The sequence below is a fragment of the Mustela putorius genome, unplaced genomic scaffold (genome assembly GCF_011764305.1).
Source record: "Mustela putorius furo isolate JIRA1106 unplaced genomic scaffold, ASM1176430v1.1 tig00003834_pilon_pilon_pilon, whole genome shotgun sequence".
NCBI lineage: Eukaryota > Metazoa > Chordata > Mammalia > Carnivora > Mustelidae > Mustela > Mustela putorius.
In genome coordinates this window covers 106,304,388-106,319,558 of record NW_025421987.1, presented here as the reverse complement: position 1 = coordinate 106,319,558, position 15,171 = coordinate 106,304,388, and the positions used below count along the sequence as shown (strand labels likewise).

Below are 15,171 nucleotides of genomic sequence, written 5' to 3'. Positions count from 1 at the left end.
TAATATTTTTCTAACTAAAATTCCTTGTCACCAATGTACAGTATAAAGTCCTATGTCAAAATGATTCTTTTATCTGTGTCATTACAATATTGCAGGATCTGAACAAGGTCCCCGTAGGTCAGCTGGGCCACCTCCCCACTTCCAGAAAACTTAGCTCCCCAGGCCATGTTCTCATTCTAAATAACTCCCTTTGAATTCCCCGATGATGGGGATCATTGATGCCCCCAGAAATCCATGCCAGCCCTTTGCACTGTGCTCTGTCACAGGCTCCTTCTGGAAGCTGCGTTTCACCTAAACTCCTCCCTGCTCAGTGAAATGCCCCACCCCCCGTCCTTTCTTCCTGTTCGCTCAGCAGTGAGCATGGAAGACAGACCTCGTGGACACACACACACACACACACACACACACGCACCCTCAGCCTGCCTTTCGTGGGCAGCTCCTGGAGCAAATACGGGCTCAAGGGTAAAATTTCTCCCAGACCACACTCTTCCCTTCTCCAAGGGTTCAACAAGGCAGGAAGGTGAGGCTGGGACCATCACCCAGCAGCCCCACCTCAGAGGAGCCAGTGCCAGCTGGGGCGGTACAAAGGCTATTCTGGAAAATCGGCTTTGCTCTCTGGGAGGCTTTCAATCCAAGACCAAGAAACGGCCATGGGTCTGTAGAGGACGGAGCCCCGGGGGCTGGCTGCTGTTCCCAGGCACTTGTTACTGGGAGGGAGGTGGGGGCTCCCTGGAGGCTCTGGGGCGTTGAAACTCTCCCACAGGGGACCAAGCAGCAGCACAAACAGTGCGGGACTAGGAGAAGGGGCCCCCGTCTAAGATTACCAGAAAAGTTCCTGCAACACTCAGAATCCCATCTACCTTCCTTCTTTCCCTGTCCTGGCCACTCTGTCCTTCATTTTAACCAGTTGTAACTGGTTTCCCAGGGCTGTGTTCTCAATCTTTTCCTACATCCTGACTCTGAGCCTCACTGCAAAATCTACAGTTGCGTTTACCTATTTTAACATGTGCATTTGCCCTTCCAGCCAAGGCCTTAGCTTCCTCAGCTGAATAACACAGACTTGGACCATCTCTGATTCTCAAGGGAGGGTTCCACACCCCTCCCCCTACTGAGCATCAGAATTACCTGAGGGCCTTTCTCTATCTGCCTGCTTCCCCACCTCTGCCTCGGGATTCTGACATCACTCCCAACCACCCCCTGCTCTGGGCTAACTTCTGGCCATACTAAGAGCCACTGTGAAGTCCAGTTCCAATTTGGCATCCTCTGAGCTCTTTTGATGTCACATTTAGAGATGGCTGTGTCCACCTGATTGCGGAGGATGCCACATCGGGTTCAAGAGGAGGAATGCCATTTTGGAGCCTAGAGATGACCTAGGGTGAGAATGGGGTACCCTAAGAAGGAGCTCCCCTTTGTAATAGACAAGCAAGCTAAGCCTTGTCACTCTTTGGGCAGGGTATACAGAGAGTCCCCAGGCATGGAGTCCAAGTGCAGCTTGGTGCCCATTGGGCCACTTCAACCTGAAATCTGGCCATTCTCCTGCTCTGGAGGGGTGGGCTAGGCCTGCCATATGTACAGAGGTATGCTTCCACAACAGCCGGAGCCCCTCTGGGGGGACTCTGTGACCTCTGAGGCCAACAGAAGGAGGCCTCCCTAGTCGTTAGGATGCACAGAGAAACCAGTCCTCTGTCTGCAGTAATGGTGCCTGCTGCGGCCAGCAAGCGGGGCTGAGCCCATGGCACCCCCTGTGATGAGCTGCGTGGTTGCTGACCCTGGCAGAGCCAGAGTTTGCTCCCGTGGCTGCCTTAGAAGGCTGTCTTCTTTTCCATTCCGCTCACCTTTTGGAAGCATCCTTGCCCCTGTTCATGACTGTTCTTTTTATCTTGTCCCCTAACCCTGGCTCCTCCTTGCCACCTGCTTCCCTAAACTCACAGTTGCGTGCCTTGAACTGCATTCGTGCTTTTTCTGCTGTGCACATCCCTCGCTATGATCCAGGCTCTTACTGTTGGAGAATCACAGCTGAAAGGCTGTTGAGCTGGAGTCAAGCTCAACACACTTGGAACAGAGGAGAAAACTCCCAACTCAGACGGAGGACATGTCTGGCCCAGGATGGGGAAGGAGTAGGAATATTTAGCCACAGAAAAGCCTATTTTGTGCCTCAAGGTGGGATCTTTGTTCTGGAAGCTCCCTTCGACTCATCCCACCCTGACAACACCTTGGGAGGCAGGCACTAATGCAGGAAGGTTAAGTGACTTACCCTGGTCACACAGCTCCTAGGCGGCAGAGGTTGATGGCACACTAAGTCTGGCTATGGAGCCCATGCTCTCTCCATGTGGCAGAAGCTCAGTCTGCCCGGCAATCAGCAGCAGGTGAGAACCGAGTGGGGACTAACCCTAGTCCTAGGAGGACTAACTACCTGGCTGGTAGTTTGTTGGTTCCCCCTCCTCTGGTCCCACTGTAGGAGGCGGAAAGGTCAATTATGTCTAATCCACATGTGAGCCTGTGGATTACAGACTCTACCTGGACCGCCCACATGCATGCCCCTCGTGGTGAGGTGTGGCTAGCAGCTGCAGTTCTGAGGACCTCCTGCCCAGGGAATGACAGGAAACCTACAACAGCTTCCCGACTGCATTCATCAGAGTCCCGCCCCTCTTTCCCTTAGGCAGGGCACAGGGTGCCTTAGAGGCCAGTGGTCCCTGCCCTCCCAGGCCCTCCTTTCAAGCTGATGCAAAGGCTGAAGGAGAAATAACAGGAACCTTTGAAGATGGAATACCTTTTCTAGCCCGTCCAGACATGGTAGAGCTGTTCACTTTGAGAGCAGTGTGCTGTCTCGGACACCGGTTCATGGCCCTCCTCTGAGCCTGCAGCACGTGAATAAGCGTGTCAACGGGAGGCTGGATTGGGGTGAGAGAGAGATTAGAGGGAAGGCAAGTTGGGAAGAGAATCTATTGGATGCAGTGTTGGATGCTTGGCTGAAGAGCGTGGAAGCCTGTGGTTCATGTTCAAGGTTGGGTGGGACCGTGCTTTTCCAGTGTCCAAGGAGAGGCAGACGGATGGTTGTGTATTCTCATGATTTCGGGGAACCAGATATCAGAAGGTGCTTGCCGGCAGCCTAAAAACTGCCTGAACAGGATGACCAGTGAATAGTAGGCCAGGGAATCTGTCTTAGAAAATTTCCAGTGGATTCTGCATTTGGGAAATACTACTGGTATTTATGGAGGTTGTACAACTACACACTCAATAGCAGCTGGTGCCTCCCTGATTTCTGAGTTGGCTGAACTGGGGAGGGGCAGGGGGAGAGAAAGGAAAGAGTTTGGGAAGGAAAGAGTTTGGAAAGCCCTTGCCTTTCAGGAAGGAACTCTAACACAACCATCTCCGGGTTGCAGGCAATTGTAGCTAATAATCACGGAGCTGTTGTCAAGCCTCGAGAAAAGCAAAACCAAACAGGGTATGTGACCAGGGACTAGTGAAAGCTCTAATTTCCACCTCGGGCAAGAGGACAGAGTACTGAGATGACAGAACAGGAGTGTGAGCTTGATCCCTGCAAAATGCTTGTAGAGACCAAAGCATGTGGGTCCTGGGCATTTACAACCTGAATTTGGTGATCCTGAGGAAACACAGATGATCAGTAAGAAAAAAGAATGGGGACCTCGTCTCATTTACTAGAGTTATACATTTAGTGATTTCAAGAGGAATTGCAGATGTAGTGAGTTTTTATTTTGGCAAGAATATATGATGATCTCCTACGGGAAAGCAGTGCAAAATGAGTACGGAGCTTGTGTTCAGACCCAAAGAAAGTGGGTTAGTGATTCTGTCAGCCAGGTAGGAAGTCACTAGCTTTATTCTAGTCCTTGTCCAATTCAAACTCTTGTTCATTTTATTGTTTTTTAAATTCATGAGTCAGGTGCAAGCAAGCCGAGGGATGCTTATCAAGCTTGTAGGTAACAGTTGGAGAGCATAACTAACACTGTATAAAACAATCAGAATTCAGAACTATCCAACAGCTTTGAATGCTAATTTGAAATCTGCAAGATGATATGTTAGAGGGATAAATCTAGAATCTAATGTTTAGGTTAAAACAAAAATAAAGCAACACAGAAATGAGGAGACCTGACTTGCTATTCGTTTGTGTGAAAATGTGTAGGTATTTAATTTACCACATGTTTAATATGAGTGATATAGAGCCAAGTGAAGAGCCAAGCACTGTTATTGATGTAAAATAATAGTAAAAATAATATCCAGTTTTGAGTACTTACTGTGTTAAACACTTTACTTCTGTAACTCATTTAAGCCTCATAACTGTCCCATGAAGTAGATTTTGCATGTGAAAAAACAACCTCAGAGAGGACAGGTATCCTGTCCAGAATCTTGGAATTCATTGCAAAACAAGGTTTTAAACTCAGGTCTGTCTGACTCTGTGGTCCCCCAGGTCAGAGGAGGCGATACACAGACATACTATCCTCTGTGCTAGTAAGAGTACATCTACAGTGATCTCCATTACGAGAAGAGTATTTTTGTCCAAGCATCCTGCCCGTGGAAGGTGGCAAGTTCTGATCTCTTACCTTAGAGACTTGGAAACACCCATTCGGTGCTGGAGAAACATGGGCAGGGATCAAGCATGATACCTTTATGGCAAAGGAAAGGAGAAAATGTTGTCATCCTTCATGAAGTTATATAGAACCATCGAGGGAAAGATCAGAGTAGGCAGAGGTTTGATTCAGTAGGGAGCACCCCCACCACAACTGGAGCTATCCAACTCAGAGACAGGCTGCTTTGTGGGGAGGTAAGCTCTCTGTTCCTGGAAGCATTCAAGGACAGGCTAGATTGCCTACTGCTGCTCTAGGTGGGAGACTGGCCTAGATTAGACCCAGAAACACATCTTCGCCAAGATTCCACGCCCATCCTTCCTGACTCTGGGTGGTAGATGTATTTCAAAACTGTAGAGGAACAGCAGCCAGCCCGCTGGAAATCACCTTGGGCACCGGGGTAAAGGTCAGGGGGAGCCTGTTGGAGGAGGAGGCAGACTACTTTGGATAAAGAGTCTACTCTTTTGGCTACCTCTTCTGGGGGTAACAGGAATGTTGGTAACTGGTTGTGAGTAAATGAGGGCCTACGAGGAGTAGAGGAAAGGCCCCCAGGGGCAAAAAGTGGCAGGATTTTCAGTGGGTGCTTATTAAATGTCAAGGAAATTTATGAGCAATGCCTTGGTTGTTGCCTTTGGGTTCCCAAGACTTCGATGGCTTAGAACCAGCGGGCCTTGCCTGGAAAGACCTGTCTATGCTGGTCATTGATGCCAAGAAGCAGGGAGAGGTTACACTCTGTTTCCTGAAGTACTTTGTGCAATAGCAAGTAGCCTGTGGCCCGCTTTCCTTCTGCTGGAGACTCGTCTGAGGCAATTACTGTGGTTTTAAGAACAAACTAAAATGGGTGAAACTTCCAAATACAAGGAGGGAGGAAGATCCTCCTCAGATCCCTGCTTTTCCACTGAGGCCCTTTGCCTCCCTTGGGGCTCCCCTCTTGGATTCTTCCCCAAATCCTGGCTGGGCACCCAAGAACTCTGCTCCTTCCTGGAAACAAAAACAACAACAACAAAAAAAACAAAACAAACAAAAAACCCCAACTACCTATTGCACTCTTCTTGGCCCTCAGAAGCAGGCAGAACAGACTGTGTCTAGTTCCCACCAAGCTTTCCTGGTAGGTTTATTCCAAGAAACTGCCCATCACATCAACAGCTTCAGCCACCACCCGTGTTCCTCCTCAATCCGTAACTCCAGATTTAGACTTCTGGCTCTGTTTCCTTTCTGAGCGTTATGACAGACTTCCGGGCACTCACGTATTTCATCTGCATGTTCAAAGAGCAAAAGCACGCGTGCAGACTTCCCTGACAATGGGGTTTCTGGCCCAAAGTCCCTTACGTGGTGAACAGTGCCACTTTATTCCACACGTCTTGGCATTGATTTGGCTGCTTCTTGTCCCTCTTTAATCCCCCATCTTTAAATGCTTAGCAAGTGCTACCAATCCTCCCTTTGAAATTTCTCTTGCCTCTTCATTTGTCCTTACTGCAGCACTCTGGTGGAAAACCCTGTATCTTGTGCTTTAACGACTACAACAACCCCACAGCTGTTTTGTCTGCCTCCAGCCCCTTCCCCCAGCATCCAGGTGAACGCAGCAGCCTGCCGGTCAAAGGCATTCCCCAATGCCTTGTGCTCAGTGCATCCCTTCCTTGCAGATGGAAGAGTTGTCAGCTCTGTGTGTCCGATGGCATTTATCTTAATGCCTTTGGTTTCGCGGTCAAGGCCCTCCCGTGATGGTCCGTAAGTGCTTTGCCTGCTCGGTCCCCCCTTCTGCCACACTGAAGCTGGCCACGTTCTCCTCATTCATGCCATGGTGGGCTTCTCTCTGGCTTTGCCCGAGATGCTCCAGGCTTCTTCCTCCGCAGTGCATGACCGTGGGACATGTCCTTCTAGAATAGTGACCTGGAACACTGGCATCCACGGCCGTCTGTCTTCTCTGGTTTCTGCTGCATTTATAGCTCATGGCCTGGTGTGGGCTCCTGATTCTAGACTCTCCGGCACTACTCCCCAGTACTGCTGGACTTCATCGTCAGAAGAACCTCATGAGCTCTGCTTTTTCTATAGCTCCCATAATCCCTAGAACAGCATCCTGTCGACGTTGAGGCTAATGAGGGGGTAATCAATGTACCGCGGCCGAGCATTGGATGAAGTCCCTCCCAGGGACCAGATTTTATGTGTTGATCCCTAAACTGCTTCCCTCTTGTGCTTAGATATCTGGACTATGTTTAGGTGAGTCGCAAAGGTGACAAAGTCTGCCTTGGATCCAGAATGGCATCTGAGGAAGCACCCTTTGCTCTTTCCCATGGCTCCATCAAACCTGCTGGGACACAAGTTATCAGTGACTGAGGATAAGCCAAGTCACTACCTCTCTGGAGCCATACTGTAGGGTTCTAGGAATCCTCAGCCTACAGAGGGGCATCAGGTTGTTCCTGGCACTCTTGAAGCCTCCCAGGCTGTCTGCTCTCCATGGAACCCCCAAGATATCTGTGGCACTGATTTTGTCCTTTCTGAGTGCACAAGAGGGCTGAAGAGGAGCACTCCATCTTCTTCTTCAGCTCTCAGTACTCCTATGTCACCCACTATGGCCACTCCTATGGCCCTTTCCCAGCCTGCTTCTGCTCAGCCCTGAGACCCTGACACTTGCAAGTGGGTCTAACTGACATTTTAGATACACCCCACATATCTGCCAGCATCCCCAGCATTTGTCCCCGCTGCTTCATTTTTGAATGCCCCCTTATGGAGTGATGTAGGGTCACTAACAACGGCCAGGAGTTTCTTCTCCTTCCAGGAGTGCTCTGTACCACACAAGAAGGCTCTGGATAGTGGCTAAATCATTTGTCCCCAGACTTCTATGCCTAAAGCAGGGGTTGATGGGTAAGATTTGGCCAATTTCCTCAGACTATGATCTTTTAAAGCTGGAGGCAGTCCAGGCTGCACCCCTAGCCATAGCATAGGTGGGTTTTGAGGTCAAAGAACAAACATACCTACAAATCACCTTTTTAAATAGAAATTAGTGAATTAGAAGAGCATAAAAATGAAGAATTTTTCTGTCTCTCAAGGCACTAGCAATCAGAAGTTTAGATCCATACACACTGTCTTTGTGCCAAAGGTATGTAACCTATGTTAGACATAAGGAAAAAAAGTCGATAACTGTAAAATAGTATAAATATACAATATTAACAACAATAATAATGTGAAACACCGTCCGGAGCATTATAAAATGCCTTATCTTATGAGCTGTATTGCATCTGATATTGTTATTACTACCACTGATAATATTTCCCCAACACTCATAATCTGAGAACAATTTCTGAGGCTGGTCTCCAAATGTTTGGCTGTGCCTGACTCCGCAGCTGACTTGAATTCCTTGTTCACTGTCTGGTGATTCATTGCACTAAATACCATTTTCCTGATAATTAAAAACTGCTCACTGGCAAGTGGGAGCAGGAACAGGCTGATGCAGGATTTATGCAGAAACACAAAATGAGCCAAAAGACAAATGACCTGTTCTGCCTAGCTAAAGGCTTTTTTTTCTTTTTTTTGTGCCTTTTTTTTTTTTTTTTTTTTTTTTCTCATCATCTTCAGGGACTTGAGAAAGCCTAGCGGTAATGCAGGAGAGAGGTCTGGAGAGCTGTGTTATTCCAGGATGAGGTAGATGCCAGGAAGCCGTGATGGGCACTTGCTTGGTCACATCACTATCCCGATTTCGAGAGCTGGATCTCTGTCCCCAGCCGGAGTCAGGCCAGGACCCTCCGCTAGGGCAGCCCTCTCAGATCTTCATCAGGGGAAAAGTGCCCACGTCTCAGCCATTTGGTAGACCTCTGATTTCAGCTTACCTTCCTCAGTGTGACAATGGTGTCTTCAGTTTCCGGGAAAACAAGTCCTGATTTTTACCGTCGCCCAGATGTGGAATTTCACAGGCACTTTGCATCTCTCCTCCTAGGCTCCTCCGTGTGGCCCCCTCAGCTGCTTGGGAAGGGCTTTACTGACAGTCAGGAGCCCCAACCTAAATCAGCTGTGACATTGCTCCCCCACCCCCATTTCTGTAAGCCAGCAAAGTAGCAAACCTCTCCGTGTTAGTAAACTGCACCCATCATTGAAGTGTGGACTTGCTAACATCTTGGTGCACTTGGTGGCCTGTTCCTGGCCTGGAAGAATGCCAACCCCATCAGATGAGCTGTTGTCCTCTGGGAACAGGTCCTTCCCAGAATGGATGGGGGCTAATATCCGTAAAGCTCATTAACTCAGAATCCTTTCTCCTTCATCCTTATATGTGTCTGTGCTTGCAAACCATTCATTACCGCACATTCTAGATTGTTTAATTAGACTTTGCGGAAGAGTTCCTGTAGGACAGCTTAGCATACATCGTTTAAAAGCCCTTGATCTAAAATAACAAGGTAGTTATTTTTAAGGTAACTAATAAACTCTAAGTGTCTGACATCCTCCACTGACCACCTCACCTTGCTTCCTCTTCCTACCTCCCCAAACACTTCCTAGAACCGTTTACTGATAATCACCATGAGTACGTCTATGTGCAAGCCCTCCCTGTGTACATCAGGCGCTTGGCTGGGTATGTCACTGGCAATATGTTCTGTAATATCAGAGTCACCGTGGGAGGGAGGTGCCAGCTTTGCCACCAGCGGAAGAGAGACCTGTTCTGAGAGAAGGGTGGGGCTTTGCTGCATTATGCCAGGCTAATAAGAGGCTTTGGGATCCTGTCCTCGCCTAACAGCCCCAGCATCTGGCTCTCACCCTCCTCTCATCTCTGCACAGCACAGAACTTGGGCAAAGTCACAGGTTGTGACACTGACCTGCTGTCTGCTTGGCATTTTGAGTGGGTCTGTGGTTGCCTTACCTCCTGCCCTCACCCCTTCAGCTCATGCTGGCCACCTTCCACCTGCTGCATCTGTTTCTTCCCCAAAAAGCTCTCTCCCTGCTTACCTGCATGGCGGCTGATCGGCCATCCCCGAAGGCTGATGGGAACCTAGGTGGTAACAGCACAGCTCCCTCCGTCCAGGGTGGGCCAGCCCTGGAGCATGTAGTCACCCACACCAGCTCCTCCAACTTCTCTGGGGGCTTCAGCCTGCTTTGGGAGGAAGTGGCTTGAAAACACACTTTTTCTAGGCTGACTGCCTTGCCTGATCTTACTTCCCCACCACCTGCCCCGACTGCTGTTGGAGCATCTTTCACATAAGCCACTGGACTCTCAGAAACTTGTCCCAGGGGTTGCTTCTGGTGGAACCCCAAGTTTGGCTGCCTGGTGCTTATCTGCTTTCATTAGACACTTCAGTCTGGTTTCAATGGTTCGTGCTCTTCAGTTGTTCTTCATTCCAAATGAGAATGAGATGAACCCCATCCCTACTTTCCTCCTAGTCCACTGTTAGCAAAGGAGAACACCTGCCTCTCTCTCTCTCACTCTTTCCCCTCCCACCACATTCCCCACAGATTAGAACATTCCACATAAAGGTGGGGATCTCTCTGACTGCTTTATCCAAATCTCAGTTGACAGATGCCATAGTCAATGTTGTCATTCCCAGGTTCCCAAGGAGCGTTCTACCATGGTCTTGACCAACTTGAAGCAAGCAGCCTAGCATGCTAGGAGTGATTTTATTTAATGACTTGGAATGAACCATCTTTCAGAAAGAGTCGTTCTTCTGGGCAGAGCACCTGGCTCTCTCTGACTTAAAAAAAAAAAAAATCCCCCTTCACTTCTTTGCTGTATCTTTCTTCTCCCTCTGGACTGTGCTCTAGCACTTCGAATCCTTACCTGAAGGATGACCAAAGCAACACAAACTTGGGGGAGCTATAGAGTCCTCAGAGTTTTTTGGATGAAAAATGTCAGAACTAGCCTCTGCATATAGGGCTGGGAGTCAGCTAGATGAGGTGCAGTGGGGATGGGCAGATGGTGCTCAGGGAACCTGGGGGACTGCCTCAGACTTGGGTCCCGACCAGGGGCGCTCGGCACCTGTGCCTTTCTGCCTACTCTGCTGACCTGACTCTTCCACCTACCAGACAGCTGCAGAGGGCAGGCAAACCTCCTCCCCTTCACAAGGATGCCAGGCTAGACCATGTAGTTCCGCTTTCAAAGTCCTCTCCTGCCCACCACACCACCACCAAGTGAACAGTGTCTAGTTTTTGCCTAATGACACATCAGACATGTTGAGAATTACATTGTGAGTGAATCCATTTGTTTCTTGGCTTCCGTTTCTTTTTTTGTCCCCCTCTTCTCCGCTTTCTGAATGTGTTTTTTCTGCAGTGACAATTCTCTTGTCCCCATGCACACCTATTTATCTTGCCACTGTAAACATCAGTGACAAAGTCTATATTCCTTTTTGTATTTCTCATTCACCATTTTATTCATTTTTCATACTTCAGGGGGTCTGAGGGCATGGGCGTTCATTACCATTTTTCTTTCATTCCACCTCATTTTTTTTCCTCTGTAGACTTTGCTCTTTTCTCTATCAGCATTTTCTAAGCTTTTCTCTTCATGTTTTCTCTTCTGGTGTTCTGTCTTGACACTTCTAACTTGAGGTTTTTCTAATAGCAATTTCTCCTTCTCTCTCTTTGTTTTAATCCCTCCTTCTCCCTCTTGCAGCCTCGGCCACAGCCGTCAGTTATAACCTTAGCGGTGGCCTCCACTCAGAGAAGTTGTCAAGTTGATAAATATTGATATCTACCCTACCATTTTACCACCACTTTTCTGCTAATGCGTTTGGTTGGCATCAATCAGTTTCTTTGCCTTCTGTGAGTGCTCAGTGTGGGAACTGGTCCCGATCTGTCACTTATAAGTAATCTGCTCCACATTTCATCAAGAGCTCAAAAAGAGAAGAAAATATGGAGGAGAAGTAGAGGACAGAGAACCAAGCTAGTGTGGCCCATAGGGAAGGGAGATGGGAAGGCCTGGCCAGGCACAGAGAGGCAGTCTGTCTAGGGGGGAACCTGCCCGGCCATACCCTTGCTGCTGGGGACAGCAGCCAGGACTTACCACCATATCCTCTTTGGGATGTTAACCCTGCTTATCTCCTCTAATAAGGCTCCCCAGGGATGAAGATCTACATTGACCCCTTCACTTACGAGGACCCCAACGAAGCTGTCCGGGAGTTTGCCAAGGAGATTGATGTATCTTTTGTGAAAATCGAAGAGGTCATCGGAGCAGGTATGGCTCTCCCCTCCCCTCATTTCTGTTCTCTTGGTATCCAAGCATCTTCTTCCCAATGTCCTAGGTGTTCTCTTTCAGCATAAAAAGTCATCCCACTGAGAAGGAGCTTCTAACATCTTTCTCCTAGAAGATGAGTCTGACTCATCTGCAACGTGTGTCTAGGGATCTTTGGGGGGGGTCTTGATCACGGTGGCCAAGCTTGACTGGTGTTGCGGAGAAGTCAGCTGCAGTTTCAAAAAACTCAGACATAGCTCTGGAAATGGACTACTGAATGTGGACAGACAGAGAGAGAGATCTAGGGTACACAGTGGAAAAGACTGAAAGAAACAGTAATTTTTAGAAGCTGGACATAGTGTCTCACTCACTGATAGTATCTCCAGGGCTCTGGATCAAGATTCCTTCCCAAATGCATTTGGAGAGAGATCATGATAAAATGAAGAGGGACCGCGGTTTCTAGGAGAAAAACCTCCCCCTAAGTGTATTTTCTACAAAAGATCTATGATAAGGACGGTAACCCAAGACAGATTTCACTTCCAAGAAACACGTGTGCATGCAACCATCTTACTATGTTGGAAGAGAAACTCAGCCCAGCAGAGGACTAGCTGCCCGAGCAGGAGATCCTACCTAAAAACTGACCTAGATTTTTCATCTTTCCTTAATGGATCAGTAGTTGAGTCAATTTGGCAATGGACTCACATTAAAAAGTGAACAAGTAAAATAACCCCAAATATCATCACTTTATGAGTAACCTCTTTATGTCTTCTCTGCTGCCTGTTTTGAATCTTCTTAAAACGGTGTCTGCTTTGTGTCCTCTTTCCTACTTTTATTTTCTTCTACAACATTGTTTGTCTTTTCTTCTTCTCCAGTTCTTGTTAGCCGTTATTCAAGCTCTCTTCATGCATAATGCTGTCGTCGTCTTTTTAGTTCCTACGTTTAGAAGTGCTTTATTCATACGAATATTTGGAGAGCCATGGTGTTGCCTCTTCCTGTAACATTTTAACTTGATAAAATACACTCAGTCGAAGTCTTACAGACAGCCACTTCATGTATTATCTTTAGGAGGAAAGTCACTATCCTTCCATTCACTGCTTCTCTTAATGCACTGAGGGGTCACAAAGCCATCTGTGAAATTGGAAGTCACATTTGAAAGCTTGCCCCATTAGGCCACCATTTTCATGCTCTGGCTTCTCTCTTAAAGAGCTCCGCCCTCATGGCATCTCTGGGGGGCTGCTGGAACTGTCCCTGTTGGGACACACCTCTCCCCTCCCACCAGCCCCTCTGAGTCCCAGCCCGCTGGCGGTAATCTGATCCACATGAGTCTATCCGTGTTTCGCATTGACTTTCATTAAATATGTTACCGAACCACGACTTCCACTTCTGTGCAGATAATTTTCTCTTCCTCCTTAGATGCTGACATATTTAAGGATCATGCCTTGGAAGGCTGGATACCAGATAAATTGGATTACTCCTAGGGGCTCAGATTTCTGCAGTGAACTTGAAAGAGTTTCGGGGAGGCGTGCTTTCAGTCCTGTGCCCTGTTTCCTCACGTTATTAATTGTTGTTATGTCATGTGGTAATGGTGCTAGTGATTTTAATGTTGTTTTTTATGTCATGTGCTTCGAGCGATATGTTCTGGACTGCATGTCACCCCAGAGAGCACACATCGGCCCCCTTCCTCCTGTGTCAGGGGAAGAGTAAAAAGGCTTTTCACTTTATGACCCTGCCAGGGAGTGACGATTGGGGGTGAGCTCACCCACTGCTGGCCGCCTATAAAGGGATAATCGACGGCCCAGCTCCATCCTTTACTTTCCCTTTTTGTGTAGCCTGGGCCGCCACTGCTGGTACATCTTCCTCAGAGATGGTCAGCCCTCTCCGAGGCTCACGGGGGAGTGAGGAGGGATGCATACGTCCAGCATTTCAGGAGACACCCAGCAGTACGAGGTAAAGACCTGTGCCTGGTCGCTGCCGACCGCCCTCTACCAGACGCTCACCTCCTCACGATCCAGAAATTCCAGGGCTAATCCCCGTGGATATTAATTCACTATGTGTAACTCGATGCAGTTTTACCAGAAGACGCTTCTAGCTGGAATCAGTCCCCACTCTCCAGTTCTTTTTCTCCTCTCTCCCCACTCTTGCTTCTGCACACCCCGCCTCACCGAGACTGACTTTACTTTGTGCTAAAAGAGCTGGTGTGAAGGTCAAGTTAAAAAGAAAAGCATTTTGTAAGGTAATGTTTAGACAGTGTTGTTGGCATTGCCGCTCTCAACCTCCCGACTGACTGGGAGCAGGGTGCAAAAAGGGGGCTGCAGATCCTAACAACACAGGAAAAGAAGGCTTGGAAGTCATTCGTCCTTTCTCTGCTTGGGTACCCCCCCCAACAAACTCTTATTGAATACTTCTTGCATGTTGGACGTGGGGCTCCCGAGATAGACAAACAGAAACCCTCTCCCCTCCCCAGAGCTCTGACAATCTTAGTGGGATATCGGCCAGTCATATGTTCACTGTGGGGCCAAGCCAGAGCAGCATTCAGTCCCTTGCTCTGGGAATGAGCAGGGGCATCAGGAAGGCTTCACAAGGAGATGACCTTTGACCTAAGCTTTCAAAGATGAAAACTGGTAGAAAGAACAAGATTTTTGTGAAACTCATTAGAGAATGAGACAATGACAGAAGAGGAAAATTGCATGACTTAAGGAGAGAAATGAACATGACCTTCCAGCTGCAGGCTGCCAGAGACAGCTGGCACCAGTTCCCAAGAGCTAATAGTGTATGTCTCTTTCTAGCCTCGTGTTCAGTGACACCTGTGGATGGGACCACATCAGCCCCAGTAGGGGTGTTTACATGGTGGGAATTGGCAAATGCTACAAATGGGAGATCTTCATTTCTTTGCTTTCTGGAGAGCTCCCCAGTGAACACTTACTAGCACATTCCAGCTTCGCAGACCATGCAAGGTTATTTCAAAGGATGCAGAGGACCCCGCCCATACCTGTTGAGTGTGGGGCCCGAGAAATGGGTTGCGATTGTGGCTGAAGGGGTTCTGTTTAGAGTTCAAGAAGATCCTCATTCATTAAACACTGACCCTGTGCCTGAACTGTGGTGGATTCTGGGAAATGCACAATACCTGTCAACCCCTGCCCTGTGGGGCGATAGTCTAACTCATACACCATGCTGGTCCACGAGAGAACAGTGGGCCACTGACAGCTGAAAAGAGGGCCCCAGGGAACACATGGGCCTGGAGATGGGAAGAGAGGCTTGAGGGCAGGAGAGAGTCCAGGGAAGAGAGACGTTAAGGGCCCTTGAGGATGTGAAGGCTTTGGATGGGCTGACTCTCCACATGACACATCCTGAGAACAAGGAAGAGAGAAGGCTGACAGGTAGGTGTTTCCTGACAGTAAGCATCAAGTACTGAGTCTGGGGAGTCAGGCTGAGATTCGGCATTCCAGA

General features: G+C 48.4%; 1 protein-coding gene across 1 annotated transcript in view; it reads left to right on the top strand.

Moving 5' to 3' along the window:
• Positions 1-15,171, top strand: part of EPHB1 (EPH receptor B1) — a 419,614-nt gene that overhangs the window by 339,934 nt on the left and 64,509 nt on the right. The window contains exon 10 of the mRNA XM_004762462.3: positions 11,605-11,727. Within this exon, the coding sequence (XP_004762519.1) occupies positions 11,605-11,727 (123 nt within the window). The remainder of the gene's footprint in view (positions 1-11,604; positions 11,728-15,171) is intronic.